Below are 20,305 nucleotides of genomic sequence, written 5' to 3'. Positions count from 1 at the left end.
GTGGCCTAGAGAGTGATTGCAGACTGGTAGCCTAAAGCTGGGTTCACACATAGCGACAGCGACGACGTCGCTGTTACGTCACCATTTTCTGTGACGCAACAGCGACCTAGTAAGTCGCTGTTATGATCGCTGCTTAGCTATCAAACACAGCAGACGCAGCAGCGATCATAACGACACGCGTCGCTGTGAAAGCCATGCTGCACTTGGTAACTAAGGTACATATCGGGTGACCATTACCCGATATTTACCTTGGTTACCAGCGCACACGCTTAGCGCTGGCTCCCTGGTCTCCTAGCCAGGGTACACATCGGGTTAATTACCTGATGTGTACTCCGGCTACGTGTGCAGGGAGCCAGCGCTAAGCGGTGTGCTCTCAGGCTGCCAATGCCGGCTCCCTGCTTCCTGCTCATGTAGCTGGAGTACACATCGGGTAATTAACCCGATGTGTACTCTGGCTAGGAGAGCATGGAGCAGGGAGCCGGCACTGGCAGCATGAGAGCGGCGGTGTTAGTAACTAATGTAAATATCGGGTAACCAAGGAAAGGGCTTCTTGGTTACCCGATGTTAACCTTTGTTACAGCTTACCAGAGGCTACCAGACGCCAGCTCCTGCTCCCTGCTCGCTTCAGTTCGTCGCTCTCTCGCTGTCACACACAGCGATGTGTGCTTCACAGCGGGAGAGTGACGAGCAAAAAATGAAGCAGGACATTCAGCAACGAGCGGCGACCTCACAGCAGGGGCCAGCTCGTTGCTGGATGTCACACACAGCGACAACGATGGGACGTCGCTGCCAGAAAATGGTGACATAGCAGCAACATCGTTGTCGCCGTCACTGTGTGTGACACCATCTTAAGGTCGGACAATGCCTTTAACGTTCTACTTAAATTTTTCTGATACTACTACTTATGACAGGGTTCTTGACTGTTTTGTTCATGAGGGTAACATAACAAAGAACAAAATGCTGTTCCAAATCAGCTGCTTTGATCCTGTCCTCTGATTACGGTTTACAGTATTGCAGAGATAATATGCTTATTACCATGCCATTGTCATTGAAACCAATTACTGGTCTGTGATGTCTACCACTGAGGTCAGTTGCGTAATGTAGATAGCATGTCCTAGTAACACATTGTTTTATTATTTTATCACATTTCGCTGTTTAGAACAAATTCGTCACAAATTCACAAAATACCTGTCTGAGGAGTAAAAAATAATGTTAATTCATGTATCAGAACTTGCTAACAGAATTCAGTATGGACATTCTTTTTCCCAGATCACTTTGACACTTTAGTTTTGGTGTATTTTAAAAACAACATAAATTCACAACATAAAAAAACAGCTCCAAAAGGCGGCAACACTGTCACAATTAAATTGGTATTTTGGGGGGTAAATTGAAGTCTATGCATACTAGACATCCTGCACAATCACATTAAAAATACAAGGTTAAATCACATGGCACAAGTATATTCACGTTGTTTAGGAAAATATATTCTCTTGTTCAGGGGTGTATATAGAAATCATGGGGCCCCTTAGCAAAAGCTCTTAATGCCCAATAACCCCTTTCCCCCACCCCAAAAAAATGTAAATAATAATATTTGGCGGGATCACAGGAGAGTATATCTCTCAAATTTGCAGCCATTACAAAGTAATTTTCCTACCGTTGAAGACCCCAGATTCCTCTTTCACTGGTTCCATGAAGTATGATGTAAGCATATTATGATCCATTGCTCTCAACTCCCTTTGCAAATGGTGACTAATGACATCCCAAATTTCTCCCTGGACACTTTTGGCCATACCACTGGCTCCATAACCCATTTAAAGTAATGCAGATCTTTTACTGTACCTGGAAAGAAGACTAGATAGGGTATAGTGTGGTATGGTATAATGTATGGTAGCCAGACCTAAGAGTAGGACCAGTGTGACGTACCGTAGGGAAGGCCTCGTCATGACATTGCCCATGCGGCCTTGTCAGAGTTGAAGAATGGCACAGAGTGATCCATTCTGTATTTCAAGTATAATTAGATGTCACATACCAAGTATAAGGCATTAAATAGTGTCTAATTAAGCCTTTTAGAAGGTATTTGGTACAAGTTCGATATCCAGCTACAGTTGTTCCATTGACCTCATGCTATGTGCTGTCAAAGGCTATCATCGTGCAGAGCAAGGTTGCAATAGAGGCTGGAATGGAGGTCTATCTTTTTAAGCGCAAAGTCCTGCTTTTGACTTGGACACAGTGATAGTTGGAGATTGTTCTGGAGACCATGTGTGAAATTCCATGAAGAGGCCTGCATAAAGAACATGAAAGTGTCCCAAGTGCCATTTTTAAACATGACACTGCAAGGCGAAAGGTTGCTCAAGTTATAGAGAGCAGCATGCATGGCCAAATGTTTCTACTATGGCTAGCAGCGACACCAGAATTGCCTCCTATTGAGCACATCTAGAACGTCATTGGTCAGCAATTGTAAAGTAAGCTGCCAGCAGGAGATCTTGATGAATTGCATGCCCAGGTGCATTTAGGGTGCCAAAACATTCCTCAGACAATCATTAAAAACCTCATTCATAGCAACTAAGGCATGTAAGATATTTTTGCATTTGGCACTAATACTTGATACTGAAAAAAAAATCAAGATGTCATGAAAATTTTGTTTCCCTTTTTCATTATATGTGTATCATTAACTTTTTTATCGATCCTGTAATTTTCATAATTCCATCATTTTTCCTTGTTGCGATTTCAATAATGATTAGAGCATTTTTGCAAAATGAAGGCCCAGGTCTTAATCTGAACTTCCTTCTCCCAAAGAATCTTTCTATACATTTTGCATGTCTCTTAGGCTACTTTCAAACATGTACAAGTGCATCTCAAAAAATTTAAATATCAAAAAGTTAATTTATTTCAGTAATTCAATACAAAAAGGGAAAGCATATAATATATAGAGTCATTACACACAGAGTAATCTATTTCAAGTGTTTATTTCTGTTAATGTTGTTGATTATGACTTACAGCCAATGAAAACCCAAAAGTCATTATCTCAGAAAATTTACATAATTACCACAAAATACCTGCAAAGGCTTCCTAAGCATTTAAGGGACTATTTTAGTCTGGTTCAGTAGGTTACACAATCTTGGGGAAGACTGCTGATTTGACAGGTGTCGAGAAGGCAGTCAGTGACACTCCACAAGTAGGGTAAGCCACAAAAGCTTGGTAAACCACAAAAGGTTATTGCTAAAGAAGCTAGCTGTTCACAGAGTGCTGTATCTGAGCATATTAATGGAAAGTTGAGTGGAAGGAAATAGTGTGGTAGAAAAAGGTGCACAAGCAACTGGCATTCCTGCAGCCATCATAGGATTAAGAAAATGCCATTAAAAAATTTGGGGGAGATGCACAAGGAGTGGACTGCTGCTGGAGTCAGTGCTTCAGGAGCCACCATACACAGACGTATCCAGGACATGAGCTACAACTGTCGCATTCCTTTTGTCAAGCCACTCATGACCAATAGACAATGCCAGAATCGTCTTACCAGAGCCAAGGAGAAAAAGAACTGGACTGTTGCTTAATGGTCCAAGGTGTTGTTTTCAGATGAAAGTAAATTTGTATATTTTGCATTTCATTTGGAAATCAAGGTCCCAGAGTCTGGAGGAAGAGTGGAGAGGCCACAATCCAAGCTGCTTGGGTTCTAGTGTGAAGTTTCCACAGTCGGTGATGGTTTGGGGAACCATGTCATTTGCTGGTGTAGGTGTACTGTGTTTTATCAAGACCAAAGTCAGCGCAGCCATCTACCAGGAAATTTTGTTAAATCTTCTAGTTAGAGGGGTCAACCAGAGGACATATTTTGCTTTACTATAAAAGTCTGATGGAATGTATTCTTAAACAGAGAAACTGCTCCATTAAAGTTAAACAGGAAAGAGATCCCCTCAGTGAGGATATTTGGTCAGATATGCTTCAAACAATATCTAAAAAAGTCTCACTGAGTGAGGTGCAGAGACTCTCCCAATATTACATGATTCACAGCATGTAGAACGCCTCTTAAATTGTACAACATAAGTTATAAGAAAGATTCCATGTGCCATAGATGTGCAATGTCAGATACAGGAATATTTAATGTATTGTGGAAGTGCCCAAAATTGGCTCCTTTTTGGCTAGAGGTGGTGAAGTTAATATCCTCTTTGTGTGTCTGCAATATTGATATGAACCCTATTGTGTCTGTTGGGATATACTAAAGAAATTTAGGTGGATTAGATCCATTGACTGTGGCAATATTGAGAGATTACTGTATCAGACCAGGAAAAAGAAGAAAAAATACCACTCCTAATCTTGTGTCCTGATCACTTACCTGGTCTAGGCAGCTGATCAACTTTTAATGTTCAGGATTGAAGGGCGTGATGATGGTGGGCAGGCCGATTAGCTCTTCTTTTGTTAAACCAGTCCCTTCTAATGCTACCTGGTCTGATCCCTGGGTGCCGATTTAAAACGTTTTCATACTCAATAGATGCATCTTGGGGTCTGTGCTTGGATAGTTCCAAGATAATTCACTATATAAGCCATATTGGATCAGCTCAGCCAATAATTGCTAATATATACCGTAACTCACTTTATGTCATTTGTTTGATACATGGATAAATTCATCAATCTGTTGGACATTGGACCCAGAGTAATTCAAAATTACATTTGATGCAGATATTTTGTAAGATTTAAATTATCTCCTCCAAACTGAGTAGATGGGACATATAGTAGGGTGTCAGTTGTTCAGTAATATAATATTGTGATATCTGTATGTTTAAATTGATGAAGTTTTTCAATAAAACTCTGATCACACATTTCAAAAGTTAATGACTGGGAAAGGTTTTTTCTTTATTACGGTAGATTGTAAGTTTGAGAGCAGTGTCCTCACTCCTCTTGGTATCTGTAGAATTGTGTGATTCTGTAATATCCGATATTGTCTCTATATGTCCCATTTGACTTCTAAAGTGCTGGGGAATATGTTGGCACTATAGACATAAGATTAATTATTATTATTATTATTATAATAAATAAAATAGACGATCTGTAGGGGTTTTTTTTTATCATTGTTTTTGGAGCTTTGACACTGGAGAAGACCAAATTCCGCTCCCACTGAACATTCTGGTGGCCTACCTCAGTCTCTTAAGCAAGGCCTCCTTGTGTATGCTGTAGTAGCTGTCTGTAGGCACGTGAATAGACTAATGATGGTGCTGGGTCCAATGTGGGTTTGGGCAGCACTGCCCACCTTGGAATCTACCTTGAACAGAAGCACAAGTTGGTGATGTGTGGTACTATTTGTAACTAGAGAGATTTACTTTTACACTTGAAAAGCATAACATTAGAAAGTGTTGGTTGCACTGATAGGTCACCTGTTACTGGTAAATACATGCAGAGAAAATTAGCCTGTAGCAGGAGGAGACCAGGGTGTTTCTGGGAACTTTAGTATCTCAGTCAGAAACACTGATCATGTTAGCTGATCAGAAGGGCCAACCTTTTTGCTTAGTGAGAAATATGCAGTAATACGGGAAAATAAAGTCCAAAACCTTAGAATGGAACTCATAGCAAGTTAAAAGGGTTCTCCCAAAATTCAACTTACCACAATACTGAGGACAGAGTGTCTGTGATGGAGCAGAAATTCATAAGTTGCATGCACACACATTAATAAATGGGTACAGGGTAAGTACAGTTGGGCTGGAAGCCGGTGATAGGCTGAGGAACACTGAGACCACGATTCAATAGTTTTCATCAGAATTCTGTTTGAAAACGTTTAAAATCTTGTACGAAAACCACCTTTGCCTATTTTTTGAAAAGTAGGTGATGCTTAGCTAGAGGGGAACTGGCCAAGTGTAGCTGACACATTTATGAGAATTTACATCACAAAATACATAAATGTCCTTGACTTGAGTACATTTATAGTAGTGGCACATGCAGCCTCTTAAAGGAAACGCTATTTACCTGAAGATATAGGGTACAGTTAGGTCCAGAAATATTTGGACAGTGACACAAGTTTTGTTATTTTAGCTGTTTACAAAAACATGTTCAGAAATACAATTATATATATAATATGGGCTGAAAGTGCACACTCCCAGCTGCAATATGAGAGTTTTCACATCCAAATCGGAGAAAGGGTTTAGGAATCATAGCTCTGTAATGCATAGCCTCCTCTTTTTCAAGGTACCAAAAGTAATTGGACAAGGGACTCTAAGGGCTGCAATTAACTCTGAAGGCGTCTCCCTCGTTAACCTGTAATCAATGAAGTAGTTAAAAGGTCTGGGGTTGATTACAGGTGTGTGGTTTTGCATTTGGAAGCTGTTGCTGTGACCAGACAACATGCGGTCTAAGGAACTCTCAATTGAACTGAAGCAGAACATCCTGAGGCTGAAAAAAAAGAAAAAATCCATCAGAGAGATAGCAGACATGCTTGGAGTAGCAAAATCAACAGTCGGGTACATTCTGAGAAAAAAGGAATTGACTGGTGAGCTTGGGAACTCAAAAAGGCCTGGGCGTCCACGGATGACAACAGTGGTGGATGATCGCCGCATACTTTCTCTGGTGAAGAAGAACCCGTTCACAACATCAACTGAAGTCCAGAACACTCTCAGTGAAGTAGGTGTATCTGTCTCTAAGTCAACCGTAAAGAGAAGACTCCATGAAAGTAAATACAAAGGGTTCACATCTAGATACAAACCATTCATCAATTCCAAAAATAGACAGGCCAGAGTTAAATTTGCTGAAAAACACCTCATGAAGCCAGCTCAGTTCTGGAAAAGTATTCTATGGACAGATGAGACAAAGATCAACCTGTACCAGAATGATGGGAAGAAAAAAGTTTGGAGAAGAAAGGGAACGGCACATGATCCAAGGCACACCACATCCTCTGTAAAACATGGTGGAGGCAACGTGATGGCATGGGCATGCATGGCTTTCAATGGAACTGGGTCACTTGTGTTTATTGATGACATAACAGCAAACAAGAGTAGCCGGATGAATTCTGAAGTGTACCGGGATATACTTTCAGCCCAGATTCAGCCAAATGCCGCAAAGTTGATCAGACGGCGCTTCATAGTACAGATGGACAATGACCCCAAGCATACAGCCAAAGCTACCCAGGAGTTCATGAGTGCAAAAAAGTGGAACATTCTGCAATGGCCAAGTCAATCACCAGATCTTAACCCAATTGAGCATGCATTTCACTTGCTCAAATCCAGACTTAAGACGGAAAGACCCATAAACAAGCAAGACCTGAAGGCTGCGGCTGTAAAGGCCTGGCAAAGCATTAAGAAGGAGGAAATCCAGCGTTTGGTGATGTCCATGGGTTCCAGACTTAAGGCAGTGATTGCCTCCAAAGGATTCGCAACAAAATATTGAAAATAAAAATATTTTGTTTGGGTTTGGTTTATTTGTCCAATTACTTTTGACCTCCTAAAATGTGGAGTGTTTGTAAAGAAATGTGTACAATTCCTACAATTTCTATCAGATATTTTTGTTCAAACCTTCAAATTAAACGTTACAATCTGCACTTGAATTCTGTTGTAGAGGTTTCATTTCAAATCCAATGTGGTGGCATGCAGAGCCCAACTCGCGAAAATTGTGTCACTGTCCAAATATTTCTGGACCTAACTGTATATCTGCAGGTAAATAGCATTAGAAACGTGCCCATTCATGATACTAAAAGTGCGGATGAAAATTTAACTTTATTCCACAACTTGATCTCTACTGACGCATTGCAGAGCAAGCTGTCAATCATAGTACCATGGGGTTCTTACAGCGTTGATTGCAGCTCTGGTGGCAAGCCTGTATGACTGAAAGCTGGCTGTTCCCATAAGAGGCATCCAGTATGTCAGGTCAAATATGCCTGCCACAGAAGTGAAACCTGGCAGGGCTGCCTGCCACAGAGAACTCAACTGGATGCCAAACTAGTGCAGCACAAATCTTTTTGCTCAACTCTAACAGGAACACATTCCATTAAAGAGGAATTAGTGAAAACATATGGTGGCTCAGTTGTTTAGTACTTCCAACAGTACTGGGGTCCTGGGTTCAAAGCCCACTATGGACAACCTCTGCAAGGAGTTTGAATGATCTCCCTGTGTTTGTGTGGGTTTCTTCCCACACTCCCAGGACATACTGACTGCCATGGCTATCTTTTTGCATTTTAGACTTGTTTCAGATTCAGGGCTAAAAAGCCATTGCTCACCTCTGTAGTTAAATGTAGTTTTCTTTCCTTTGGGAAAAGGGTAATGTCTGGATTCCTTGCCAGCAAGCATTCTCATTTACCATCCCAGATGTTTACGGTTTGGACCACTCCCAGTCCCTGTATATACCCTCTGCTCCCAGTAGAGGGTGCTGGTTATTCACTCTCATTTGGATGCTTGGCCTGGTGTTGGAAGGAACTGGATAACACTCTTCAAGTTGCTGTGTAGGATGCAGCCTTGGTGCTGACTGAAGCAGTCTGTTGGTATGTTTCCCCTGCCTGTCTTTCTTTCCCTTGTGTGTTGTTTTAGTGCAGCGGTGGGGCTAGCATCCCTTACCTGTCCAATCGCTAGCCAGGACTATTGTAGCATCACTCAGGGCTTCAGGTTCCTGCTTGGTGACAGGTGAAGAACCTGTAAAGGGACTGGCTAAGAGTGCAGGGTACAGTTGCAGGTAAGTGGAGGATGTGTCCTATTATGATTCAGGGACCGAGGAAGATCAAAAAATGTTGAATCCCAAAAAGGTAACAGAGTGGCTTGAAACTTAACAGACTGCAGACCTAATCCTGACACACAACTAACAGTAGCCATGGGGGCGTGCCTATGATGACCTGGACGCCTCGACAAAGCCGAAGTACTAAATAATCTCACAGATCGAAATGTAAGAAAGTTAATCTGCCTCGGAGTGAGTAGTCCCCAAAGATAGATAGCTCCCCACATGTAAAGGCTACGGTGATATAGAAAAATACAATACAAAGCCAGAAAAGACAAATTCAGCAAAGGTGAGGCCCAAACTATCTTTATAGGAAAGAGCAACTGTCTGCAGCCGTAAAAACCCTAATATATACCAGCACTTCTGATATTGAAAAATCCTGAGGTCACACAACCTCTCCCCACTGTACCAGCACTCAGATATTACTGGGATCCAAAAACACTAATATAGATGAGGGACTGAATACCAAGCATGACAAACACAAACCTTGCAGAATCATGGAGCTAAGTATACAGAAACTCCCAGCAGGGGATGATCCCATTCCACCACGAACTCCACACAGACAAAATAGGAATCATGCTATAGTATCAAAGCAGAGAAAACAACAAGATAGTGGAAAACAAACAGCAGAGGTACAAAGACCACGTATCTGAGAGGAGTTCTGGAAGTGAGCAGAGCTGGTTACAGAATGTCCTTAACACACAGGAGCAATTGACCATCGGCAAGTAACCAGAGAAAACTACTCGGTTAAATAGACCAATCTGACCCTGATTGCCAGTCCTCCAGAGGTGTATGGCTTTCGTTCCACACATCAACTGCACTGCCAGCACTAACCACAAGAGGGAGCCCCAAACTGGAAAACGTATTTACAACAGTGTCCATCTTCCCTCTCTTAACCATTGTTAAATTGTCCCTGGTGTACCCCTTGTGTTGTGTGTCTCGTTGGGCGCCATATTTCCCTGTTATAACTGTAGCACTGATAGAGATATAGATTGTGAGCTTTAATGGGGATAGAGAAGATCATGTCTGTAAAGTGTTGTGGAATTAATAGAGCTATATAATAAAGTAAAGTAAATAAACTTAGTGTGGCTGAATACTAGCATGTAATTTAAAAGTGAGAAAGAGAAACACTCTGGCAAAAGAGCAAAAAAATACATGGTCTAGTGTCTTCTTGCACCTTGTATAGAGCATCATGTTATAAGTTGCATTATATATGTTGCACTGCTTATTCCATTATCATCTGTCCTAAGACACTAGTTTACCCACTGTGTACTGCTGTAGAACTTCTAGGAAAGGTCCAGTATACGCCATGTATAGATAGAAAAAAAGACTAAGATTTGTTAAAAAATTGCCAGTTGGGAAAACTGTTTTCTTTCACTCCATTCCTGGAATACTACAGTTACGTAATGTTTCTGGATTATATTAATTTGAGGTTAAAGTGTCTTGGCTGGCTTAATAGTTATCACACCTTTTCCTGAAAACGTATTGTTAGAGTAGGTTAACACACTGGATTTTTCCTATGGAAAAATTTGCCTTGTATTAGCAGTTAAATCCGTCACAGAAATCCAAGCCTGACCCTTGGGTTTTTGCCATTAATTTACCGTTTGCATTGTCATGGGTCTGTATACAAATTTAATTACCCACTCTTCCATAGAATCTGCTTCTTTGAGTGAGTGACACTGTCACTTATTACTTTGTTTGAAAAGGCAAAAAGAAGAGAGGGGCACTCCCTTGTGCAATATCCTCACTTAACATTGAAATGTAAAAGCAATATGCTTACTAACCTTCTAGAGTTGTGCATTGAATAGGCATGGCTGGGATAACAAGCGCCTCCCAACGGGTGTGGGCTGCTGCTCCCTACAGCTGAAATCACTTGTTTCTGTAGCCATCAGGACACAATGTGAAATAGGAACAATCAGCTAAAAATAATCTAATGTTGGGTGCTGCTCCTGAAAAAAAACATAGGAGTATAAAAATAGAAATGTAATAATAAAAAAAATTATAAAACAATGTTCTCCGGTGCAGAATGTGCACCTTTCTGAGGTTTGATACCATATCCAGGAGCGTGTCTGACATTAGGTCAATTATCTTTAGCTCATTGTTCTTAGTACTGCAGCTTTCACATTGATATCGATATGAAAACTAATACAGATTTCTCATAAATAACAATGGGAGGCATTTTGAGGAAGGCACCTCAAAATTTAAGTTTCAACATATTCTTTTTGTTTGTAGACTAATAAAAAAAGATGTCATACTTGTCACAGTCATAGAGGTCACAGCAATAGCACGTGTGAGTCCGAATTCTGAGTTGACATCGGCTACTTCCAGTAGAGCAGGTCACCTGTAAAGGATAGAAATTAAAACAATAATTTGATTACTTTTCTCAACAAAATAGTGACATTGTAAGAATCTATAGCTACACCAAATTACCTTAGCTCATCACTCCAGCAATTTTTCTTTTATTTATCTATTGCAGTGATGCTTCTAATCTAATTCCCTGCACTTAGTCGTCTACTCACCCACTGCCGTCTTCACCTGCTATTGCCTCCACACCAATTGGTCTCTAGCATTTTGTTGAATATTTGCTACGGTGAGCCAGAAGTCACTTTTCAATGGAAGTCAATGAGAGCCTTGTTCTGGCTTTCATAGACTTGTAGGGTCATTCCATGTCAAGTGAACCAATGATTTTTACCTCTATATTTTTAATTCTTTTTAGATTTTGTTATTTGGTAATGGTGTGTCAGAGAATGCAAAATGTGAAGAAAAAAAAATTCTAGATTTTTTTTTTGTTATTGATTTTCAAAGTTTGGAAAAAGTGTGAATTTCGGTGTTGCCTGCCTTTACATCTCTCCTCATAACTCGGGCTAGAAAAATGATAGAGAAACAAAATTATTATTATTATTTATTCATAGAACATCATTGATTCCATGGTGCTGTACATGAGAAGGGGGTTACATACAGAATACATATATAAGTTACAATAGACAGACTAGTACAGAGGGAAGAGGGCCCTGCCCTTGCGGGCTTACATTCTATAGGATTTTGGGGAGGAGACAGTAGATGAGGTGTAGGTTGGGCGGCAGCTCCGCACGGTGGTGGGGCGGCAGCTCCGCACGGTGGTGGAACGGCAGCTCCGCACGGTGGTGGGGCGGCAGCTCCGCACGGTGGTGGGGCGGCAGCTCCGCACGGTGGTGGGGCGGCAGCTCCGCACGGTGGTGGGGGGGCAGCTGGGTGGGGCGGCAACAAATAAACACCATTCTACTAGAATTTTACAGGCTTTCACCATATATGTCACAAGAGTATATTTGTTAATATTTTACACATGCGAACGCAAACGCAAAATTTTAAAATGAATTTCCGAAAAAAAACGTTTCATTTAAAAATTTAAAAAAATGCACATGTGCCTGGTATGTTCCTAGCCACATCTGTACCAAAATTCAAGTTGGGATCGCGATGGGATCATAGGTAAAAAATATAACTATTACAGTGTACATTCAAAAATCTTGAATTCATATCATCAAATCATGATCAAATCATGTGAAGTATGTGCCCACCGCAGAGTCAGGAAGTAAGACAGAGCTTTCATGTGGATGACATGCCTGGACACAAACTTTTTCATTCCGCAATGACAGTGAAGTCCATGAAGTGGTAGAAGGTGGCACAAGGTTGACAATGGATGACATAACTGGTTATGTGACCTATGAATATGATCGGCGCTGGTGGCTGGCTACTGTACTCTCCAAAGATTGTGAAAATGAAGAAGTAGAATTGACGTTTTTGCATCCTTCTGGGTTCAGCGCTATCCTTTGTGTATCCAAGAAAACCAGACATTTTAAAAGTTAACAAAAATCAGATAATAACTCAGGTGGAGCTAAGCACCATGACAGGCCGTACATACTCTTTGACACAAAAGGAAATGGCCATTGCTAGTAAAGCTGGGGTCACACTAAACGACAGCGACAACGACGTCGCTGTTACGTCACCATTTTCTGTGACGTAGCAGCGACCTTGTAAGTCGCTGTTATGATCGCTGCTTAGCTGTCAAACACAGCAGCCGAAGCAGCGATCATAACGACACGCGTCGCTGTGCTGCAACATGTGCAGAGAGCAGGGAGCCGCGCACACTGAGCGCTGGCTCCTGCTCTCCTAGCTACAGTACACATCGGGTTAATTACACGATGTGTACTGCAGCTATATGTGCAGAGAGCAGGAGCCGGCGCTGGCAGCGTGAGAGCGGCGGAGGCTGGTAACGAAGGTAAATATTGGGTAACCACCTTGGTTACCCGATGTTTACCTTGGTTACAGCTTACCGCAGCTGCCAGACGCCGGCTCCTGCTCCCTGCTCGCTTCATTTCGTCGCTCTCTCGCTGTCACACACAGCGATCTGTGCGTCACAGCGGGAGAGCGACGACCAAAAAATGAAGCTGGACATTCAGCAACGAGCGGCGACCTCACAGCAGGGGCCAGGTCGTTGCTGAATGTCACACACAGCGACAGCGACGGGACGTCGCTGCAACGTCACAGAAAATGGTGACGTAGCAGCGACGTCGTTGTCGTTGTCGCTGTGTGTGACACCACCTTAAGTGCTTATGGACAAGAATACATTTCACCCACTAAAAGGAACAAATTGTTGATAAAAGGCCAGTTTAAAAACGTAATTGTTGGATTAGTTCATATTTTATAGAATGAGGATGTAACTACTGTACTATTCTTAAACAATTCATAAATGACATGTTAGTGATATAAAAAAAAATTGTTACATGTATAAATAGCTGTTAAAAATATTGTTTCTTTTAATCTTGCTGTTAACATATAATTAGGATGAGACTATTAGAAAACCCCCCTTGAGGATATCACCACCTTTTTTCTTTTGGTTTGTTCAATGCATTCAGGTTGAAAATGTTGACCAAGTTGTGTTATAATAATTAAGATGTATTTATTGTGGCACTTACGGTATTTGTTTTTTGTGTTCCTTTATTGTTGCATTTAAATGTTCTATTCAGTAAGTTGTAATTTGGAAAGAAAAAGGAAGAAACTCACAGAAACATAAAATCAGAGGATTCAAGGCTTAAAAAAAAATAAGATCTGATAGGTCCCAAGTTGAATCCCTGTGCAAATATAACCAATAACACAAGTAACACACATGCAATTTTTCATAATTTTAAGTTTTTTTCACAATTGCGCATAAAAATTTTGAATTTGATTTCTCCAAACCAAAATATAAAGAAACATAGTCTTGTGACATATCAATTGAAAGCCGGTACCATTCTGAGAAAAAAAGATGCCTCTCACACCTCTTTATCTTACTTCTAGCCCGAGATATGATAAAAAATGTAAAGCCATACCAGGCCAAAATTTGTGCTTTTTCAAAACTTTAAAAGTCTGTAAAAAATTAACTGATGAAGAAAAAAATTCAAATCTTTTAATTTGTAATTAACTAAATTTGTACTTTTAAAAAAAAATTAAATAAAAAAAATCTAAAGACGTCAGGTAAAAAAATATTCATATTTGGATCACTTGACATGGAATCGTGTATTGAAAGCTTGGGACCTTTATCTCTGACTTCCGACAATCAGAAATTGTGGTCACAAGATGGTGCCATGGAATCAAAGTGGCACCAAATAGGAGAAGATACTGGCAGGTAAGTATAATACAAGTCTCAGAGACCTTTGATTAGAAGCACTGAAGAGCCAAAAAAAACTCCAAAATGCTGCAGTGGTTCTTTAAAAGGAGCCGTTCAGGCAATTCATGCTGCCCAAACTGTGGGCAGCATAAATTTCAGCCTGGCTGCACAACTGCTCCAAGTACAAGGAAGAAAAAAATGATATTCTTTAGTATGCCCCCTCACATTTATAGTTAGATGGCACCCTAGGCGGGTGTCTTCCTTCAACTACTCCTTTTCCCGTCCCTGCCTTTACCAACCTAAACCCGCAGAAATGTTAACCTTCTTTATTTATTATTAATCCATAATCACATTAGAGCCCCACAAATATTACAGATTACCCATTGTCCACCCTAAACAATTTTAGACAACTAGAGATATTACAAGAAATACAAATTTAATGTAGCAGTTTTACATGTGATCTTACTTCTGTCTGTTGCGCTTCATAGGCAAGTCCTGATCCACTTGCATAGAATTTACATCTCCCAGAGTACAAAGGTCTTGGTTCCTAAAAAAACAAAACAAAAAGACATTGGAACCATTCACAGTGAAATGAGAGAACCAACGTGCTCACATAGCCTATAGGACACTACTAACACAGATTGCGTTAATTAACTTTTAACTGTGTAAATGGAGGTCTACCACTGTACTATGAAGTATTCACTTTTCTGGGAAAAAAAACCCCCAAACACTAATATCAACTATCATTGTTTCCTATCTCCTACATTATGATCATGTTGACATAATACCTGTATAAATGGTCATATTGCACACTTATAACTGTGCAAACAAGGATCATGAAAATAATAAAAAATATGTTAAGTTTTACAGTTACAGCACCAACAAGATTACATAATCATTAGAATAAAAACAGGTCGTTTCCAGCTATCAGACCCAGGTGCTAAATACCAAACAGTAAAAGACTAATCAAAGGCATCAACATGGTATAATAATTATGCACATTTTCTAGAATGTTTTTTGTTTGGGGAACTTATTTTCAGAAAACTGTGACCAACTGGCAAGCTCATAATATAGGCACAATTGCTAAAATACTCTAACATCAGTTGTGATGGAGGCATTACAAGATGCCCACTAAAACGAACAGCTTTATTTTCAGTGAACACCTATTATCTTCTAAAGACATGGTGAACAATTGTATGAGTGGCCTCTTCTTACCTCAACACTCCTGGTAGCTGCAGTATTTTATTAGAAAGAAAGGGTGGACAGCAGTTTGAGCAGCCACTTATTATCTCAACACCTCTGGTATCTTCAGTATTAAATCAGACAGATAAGCTGGACAGCAGTGGAAGCAGCTTCTTCTTACCTCAGCACTGATGCAATCTCCAGTGTTAGATCAGAAATACTTGTATATAGTGGACAGCAATGTGAGCATCTTTATTTTGCAGTCTGTTTGGCGGCATTTATTTATATACTGTCAGAAATGATCATACTGACAGTATGCAGAGTATCTCTTTAATGAAGACGCCCCTGATAAGTGATTATAATGAAACCTGTTGGGAGGATGCGATTTCTGCAGACAATTGATCAAGCCATTTGAGAAGAGGGGCTGTATTTGGTATCTATGAATCTTGTTTGATAACCAAGGGTGAAGCCTCAGCTTGAAATTTTTCTTCGCCCATTCTACTATGATGAGACTATTAGTGTTTTCTTGGTGAGACCCATTCATTGAGAAGAGTGGGCTCTTAAGGTTGTTAAAATAGGTTTGTGCCTCCATTAATATTTTCCCATTCTATGAATCCCAATCACTCCTCCAGAGGGCGGTTCCTTTTGGTGTGAGGAAATTGGGGCTTTATCCAACCATAAGGCATGGTGGTTTAGTTGTTGCATGGGAACTCTATGTGCTCACATACTACATTGGTCCAATTGAGCTTGGTGGCCAAGTAGCATATGTGGTAGTTTTTTTTTTAAATTTCAAGTTTTTACTCCGTGATCTTTCATCACTTATTAATGAGCACCTATTGAAGGTTAAGTTTTAGGTCTTGTCTAGTTAAGAATATTGATGAGAACCCCTTTTTTTTTATTTCTTGATTCCTAGAGTTATATCCAAGGTATTTTTTTGCTATTATTACATTTGTATATGCCGATAGATGGCGGGCTTCCTATCCTCTGATCTAGACACTAGACAGTGTGCAAGTGGGGCCAGGGATGTATTTTCTGATAGGAATTTGGTTCTCAAAAAATGTACACCTACTTTAAGTAGGGGCCTTTAAGGACTTAACTAAAATATACAAGGAAAGAATAGTGTCATGCTGGGAGATACAATCCTTTGAAAGTTACTTAAAGGATAAAATTGTACCTAGAAACTTGAAGATTACATTACATCCAGGTTAGAGGTACAGCAATGCTGACTGTGGAGACACGGGGCTCAGTGGGTGCTCTTGTCCGCTGGCCCAGCCGCCTTTAGAAGGACAGCATGGCTCAGGGCTCATCCCAACTGAACGCACAACCTCCTTAACCATGGGCGGAACACTACTCAGACAACACAGGGTGAGGGAATCACAATATTAAGACTTTATTGGATCCCCAAAATATTAACACATAACCAGCAAAACACACAAATGTAACAGGCAACAGAGTCTCACCCTTCCGCTGGCTCACCAGGGATTTGAATGTCCATGCCTCAGAGGTTCCAGGGCTATTTACACCAATCCAGCAGCACCCCGCTTTCGGCGGGCACCCACCGAGAAAGGAATAATGCCAGATTTAGGAAGCTGTCTGAGGTCTGAAAAGTCTGTAGCCAGGTGACTGGATTGTCCCAACCTGGCTTTCCTCCTTAAGTAGTCTCTGGTATGACTATATAATCCTGGCAGCTGGAGTCGAAATCCCTAGACTGTGGATATGGTCTCCAATTGGAACCGGAGTCCCTAGGTTGAAGCCATGTATTCAAGTGTTCTAGTCGGAGCCAAAGTCCTTAGACTGAGTCTACAAGGTTTCCTGGTTCTGATCCTCTAGCCAGCTCCTAAGAGCTTAGACTGGATCATGCACATCCATCAACAACCGGTGACTTAAAGAAGTCCTTCTTTATAGCCATAGTCTTCCCTTCGGATATACTGTGCCCTCAGCGGATTGGTTGTACAAGGTTGCTTCTCTTATTGGATGAATTTCAAGCTGCATGGATAATGTTCATTTAAATGATGTGGATAGAAAGACTGGAGATATCTACATGTGGTCTGCAAGTCACAGACTAGACAATGGCTACTAAGGTAATTTACATTAGATTAGCAATACACAACTACATTACAATGAATGCTCAGAGGGTCTGATCCCAAACAATAGTTTAGCAAACATGAGTTAACACAGAAGAACAATACGTCTGGCTGAATTTTAAGAAACTTTAACCCATGCTAGGCATTGGGTGTCCATGTCGTCACATTCCTCCCCCTTCTTAATATTAGCCAGACAGGATGGGCTTCCGATCACCCTTCTCCTCTTGACGGCATTGTCCTTTTTTAATGGTGAGGTCAGCAACAGAGGCTCGCATCTATACACCTCCCCCTGATTACCTCCCCCAGGTTGAGCAGCCATATTGCAGACAAGCACTAAGGTGGGGTCCGTGAGTTGGGCTTCCCTGAATTCCTTATGATCTATCTCCCCCCAGTCAATGGCCACAGTTGGGTCTGAGGTACTCACATTCGTTGCATCTGAGGAGGAGGCTGAAGATTGAGGAGGAGGGTTCCCCTCGGATGGGTTGGTATCCGAAACAACAGGCTTGGTGGGGCCATCTATGAACCCCACTTCAACTTCCTCCTGGCTAGTCCCCGAAACAACAGAAGTGGGGAGACCATCCATGAGGCCTACATCAACTTCCTCCTGGTTAGTCCCCGAAACAACAGATGTGGGGAGGCTGTCCATAAGCTCCATATCAGCCTTGCTCTGGTCAGTCTCCACAATGACAGGTATGGGGAGGCTGATCACAAGTCCCACATCGATCGCTTCCTAGTTGGTCCCCAAAATATCAGGTGTGGGGAGACTGTCCACAAGTCTCACATCAACCTCTTCCTGGTCATTTCCCAAAATAACTGGAGTGGGGATGGTGTCCATAAGCTCCACATCAGCCTTGCTCTGGTCAGTCTCCACAATGACAGGTATGGGGAGGCTGTTCACAAGTCCCACATCGATCGCTTCCTGGGTGGTCCCCAAAATACCAGGTGTGGGGAGGCTGTTCACAAGCTCCACCTCGACCTCTCCCTGGTCGGTCCTTAGGTCCAACTGCACACATGCCAGAGGGATGTCCGAGCACTCTCCCCCAGCAAGGGTGATGGTCACTTGGTGGCCAGGTAAATGATGTTCTGTGGGAACAATATCTGGGCTGACCAGGGTGGTGGAAGATCCAGTGTCTCGAAGTCCCTGAGCCTGTATATCACCGACCTTGACCGTCTGGATGTGGGTATGGAGGTTGGCTGGTGTACGGTGTCCGGCCTGCCGTAGGGTGTGGACTGGGTAAACCACTTCCTCAGCTATTGGTGTTTCTCGGGAGTACCATTCCTCAGGTCTCGTTGGTTCATCTCGGCATATGTTGACTGGTTGGGACTGGCAGACGGGCTCCAAGCATGCGGCCTCTGTTTTGGAGACAATCTTTATCGATATGTCCATGGCGCCTGTGGAGACACGGGGCTCAGTGGGTGCTCTCGTCCACTAAAACCCGCTGCCTTTAGAAAGACAGCGTGGCTCAGGGCTCATCCCAACTGAACGCCGGCCTCCTTAACCGTGGGCGTAACACTACTCAGACAACACAGGGTGAGGGAACCACAATAATTAGACTTTATTGGATCCCCAAACAATTAACGGCACATAACACATAACCAGCAAAACACACAAATGTAACAGGCAACAGAGTCTCACCCTTCCGCTGGCTCACCAGGGATTTAGAATGTCCTTGCCTCAGAGCTTCCAGGGCCGCTTACTCCAGTCCAGCAGCACCCCGCTTTTGGCGGGCACCCACCGAGAAAGGAATAATGCCAGATTTAGGAAGCTGTGTGAGGTCTGCAAAGTCTGTAACAGGTGACTGAACTGTCCCAACCTGAGTGTCCTCCTTAGGTAGTCCTGGTATGATGTTACAATCCTGGCAGCCGGAGTCGAAATCCCTAGGCTGTGGATATGGTCTCCAACCGGATCCGAGTCCCTAGATTGAAGCCATAAGATATCCTGATCCTCTAGTCAGCTTCAAAGAGCTTAGACTGGATCCATCAGCATCCATCAACCTTCATCAACCCTGGTGGCTTAAAGAAGTCCCTTTTATAGCCATAACCTTCCCTTAGGATACACTGCGTCCTCATCAATTGGTTGGACAAGATTGCTTCTCCCATTGGATGAATTTCAAGCTGCATGGGTAATGTTCATTTAAATGATGTGCATAGAAAGACTCAGTATATCTACATGGAGTCGGCAAGTCACCGACTAGACAATGGCTACTAAGGTAATTACATTATCAATACACAACTACAATACAATGGTTACTGGAAAAGTCTGGAGAACAATAGCTAAGCAAACATGACTTAGCACACATAAGAACAATAGTCTGGCTGAATGTTAAGAAACTTTAACCCATGAGAGTCCATGTCGTCACAGCGCCCACATGTATAACAGCGTCATAGATTGGGCAAGTCATAGGCCCTGTTTGTAGACCTTTGTTTCGGTGCAGCTTCTCCTGAGTAGTGGGACCATCCATCTCGAGCGGCTGGTGTTAGCAGTACGGCAGCTGGAACTCCATAAACATATTCCAGAACACAAGCCCTCTCTTCTCTTGAGGATTTAGGCCCCAATGCAGCCAACAATGCTGTGGCTTGGGCCATTTTGGACCAAGTTGATTCACGATTGTCACTAGATCCATGATGTGGCACATAATTTAAATCCTCTGGGTCAATATCAGCGGGATCCTCATTGTCCTCTGCATCATTCTGGGCATCCCAATGGACTAATTTCCGGATCAAGTCCGACCGAGTGTCA

The 20,305-nt window shown here is 42.0% G+C and overlaps 1 protein-coding gene across 1 annotated transcript in view; it reads right to left on the bottom strand.

Moving 5' to 3' along the window:
* TMEM255B (transmembrane protein 255B) overlaps nt 1-20,305 on the bottom strand; it is a 124,623-nt gene that overhangs the window by 7,901 nt on the left and 96,417 nt on the right. Inside the window, exons 5-6 of the mRNA XM_075334253.1 lie at nt 14,766-14,846; nt 10,932-11,017 (exon numbers count right to left, since the gene is read on the bottom strand). Coding sequence (XP_075190368.1) covers nt 10,932-11,017; nt 14,766-14,846 — 167 coding nt within the window. The remainder of the gene's footprint in view (nt 1-10,931; nt 11,018-14,765; nt 14,847-20,305) is intronic.

The sequence above is a fragment of the Anomaloglossus baeobatrachus genome, chromosome 2 (genome assembly GCF_048569485.1).
Source record: "Anomaloglossus baeobatrachus isolate aAnoBae1 chromosome 2, aAnoBae1.hap1, whole genome shotgun sequence".
NCBI lineage: Eukaryota > Metazoa > Chordata > Amphibia > Anura > Aromobatidae > Anomaloglossus > Anomaloglossus baeobatrachus.
Note: the sequence above shows the minus strand (reverse complement) of the source record. Positions and strands in the feature narration are given on the sequence as shown.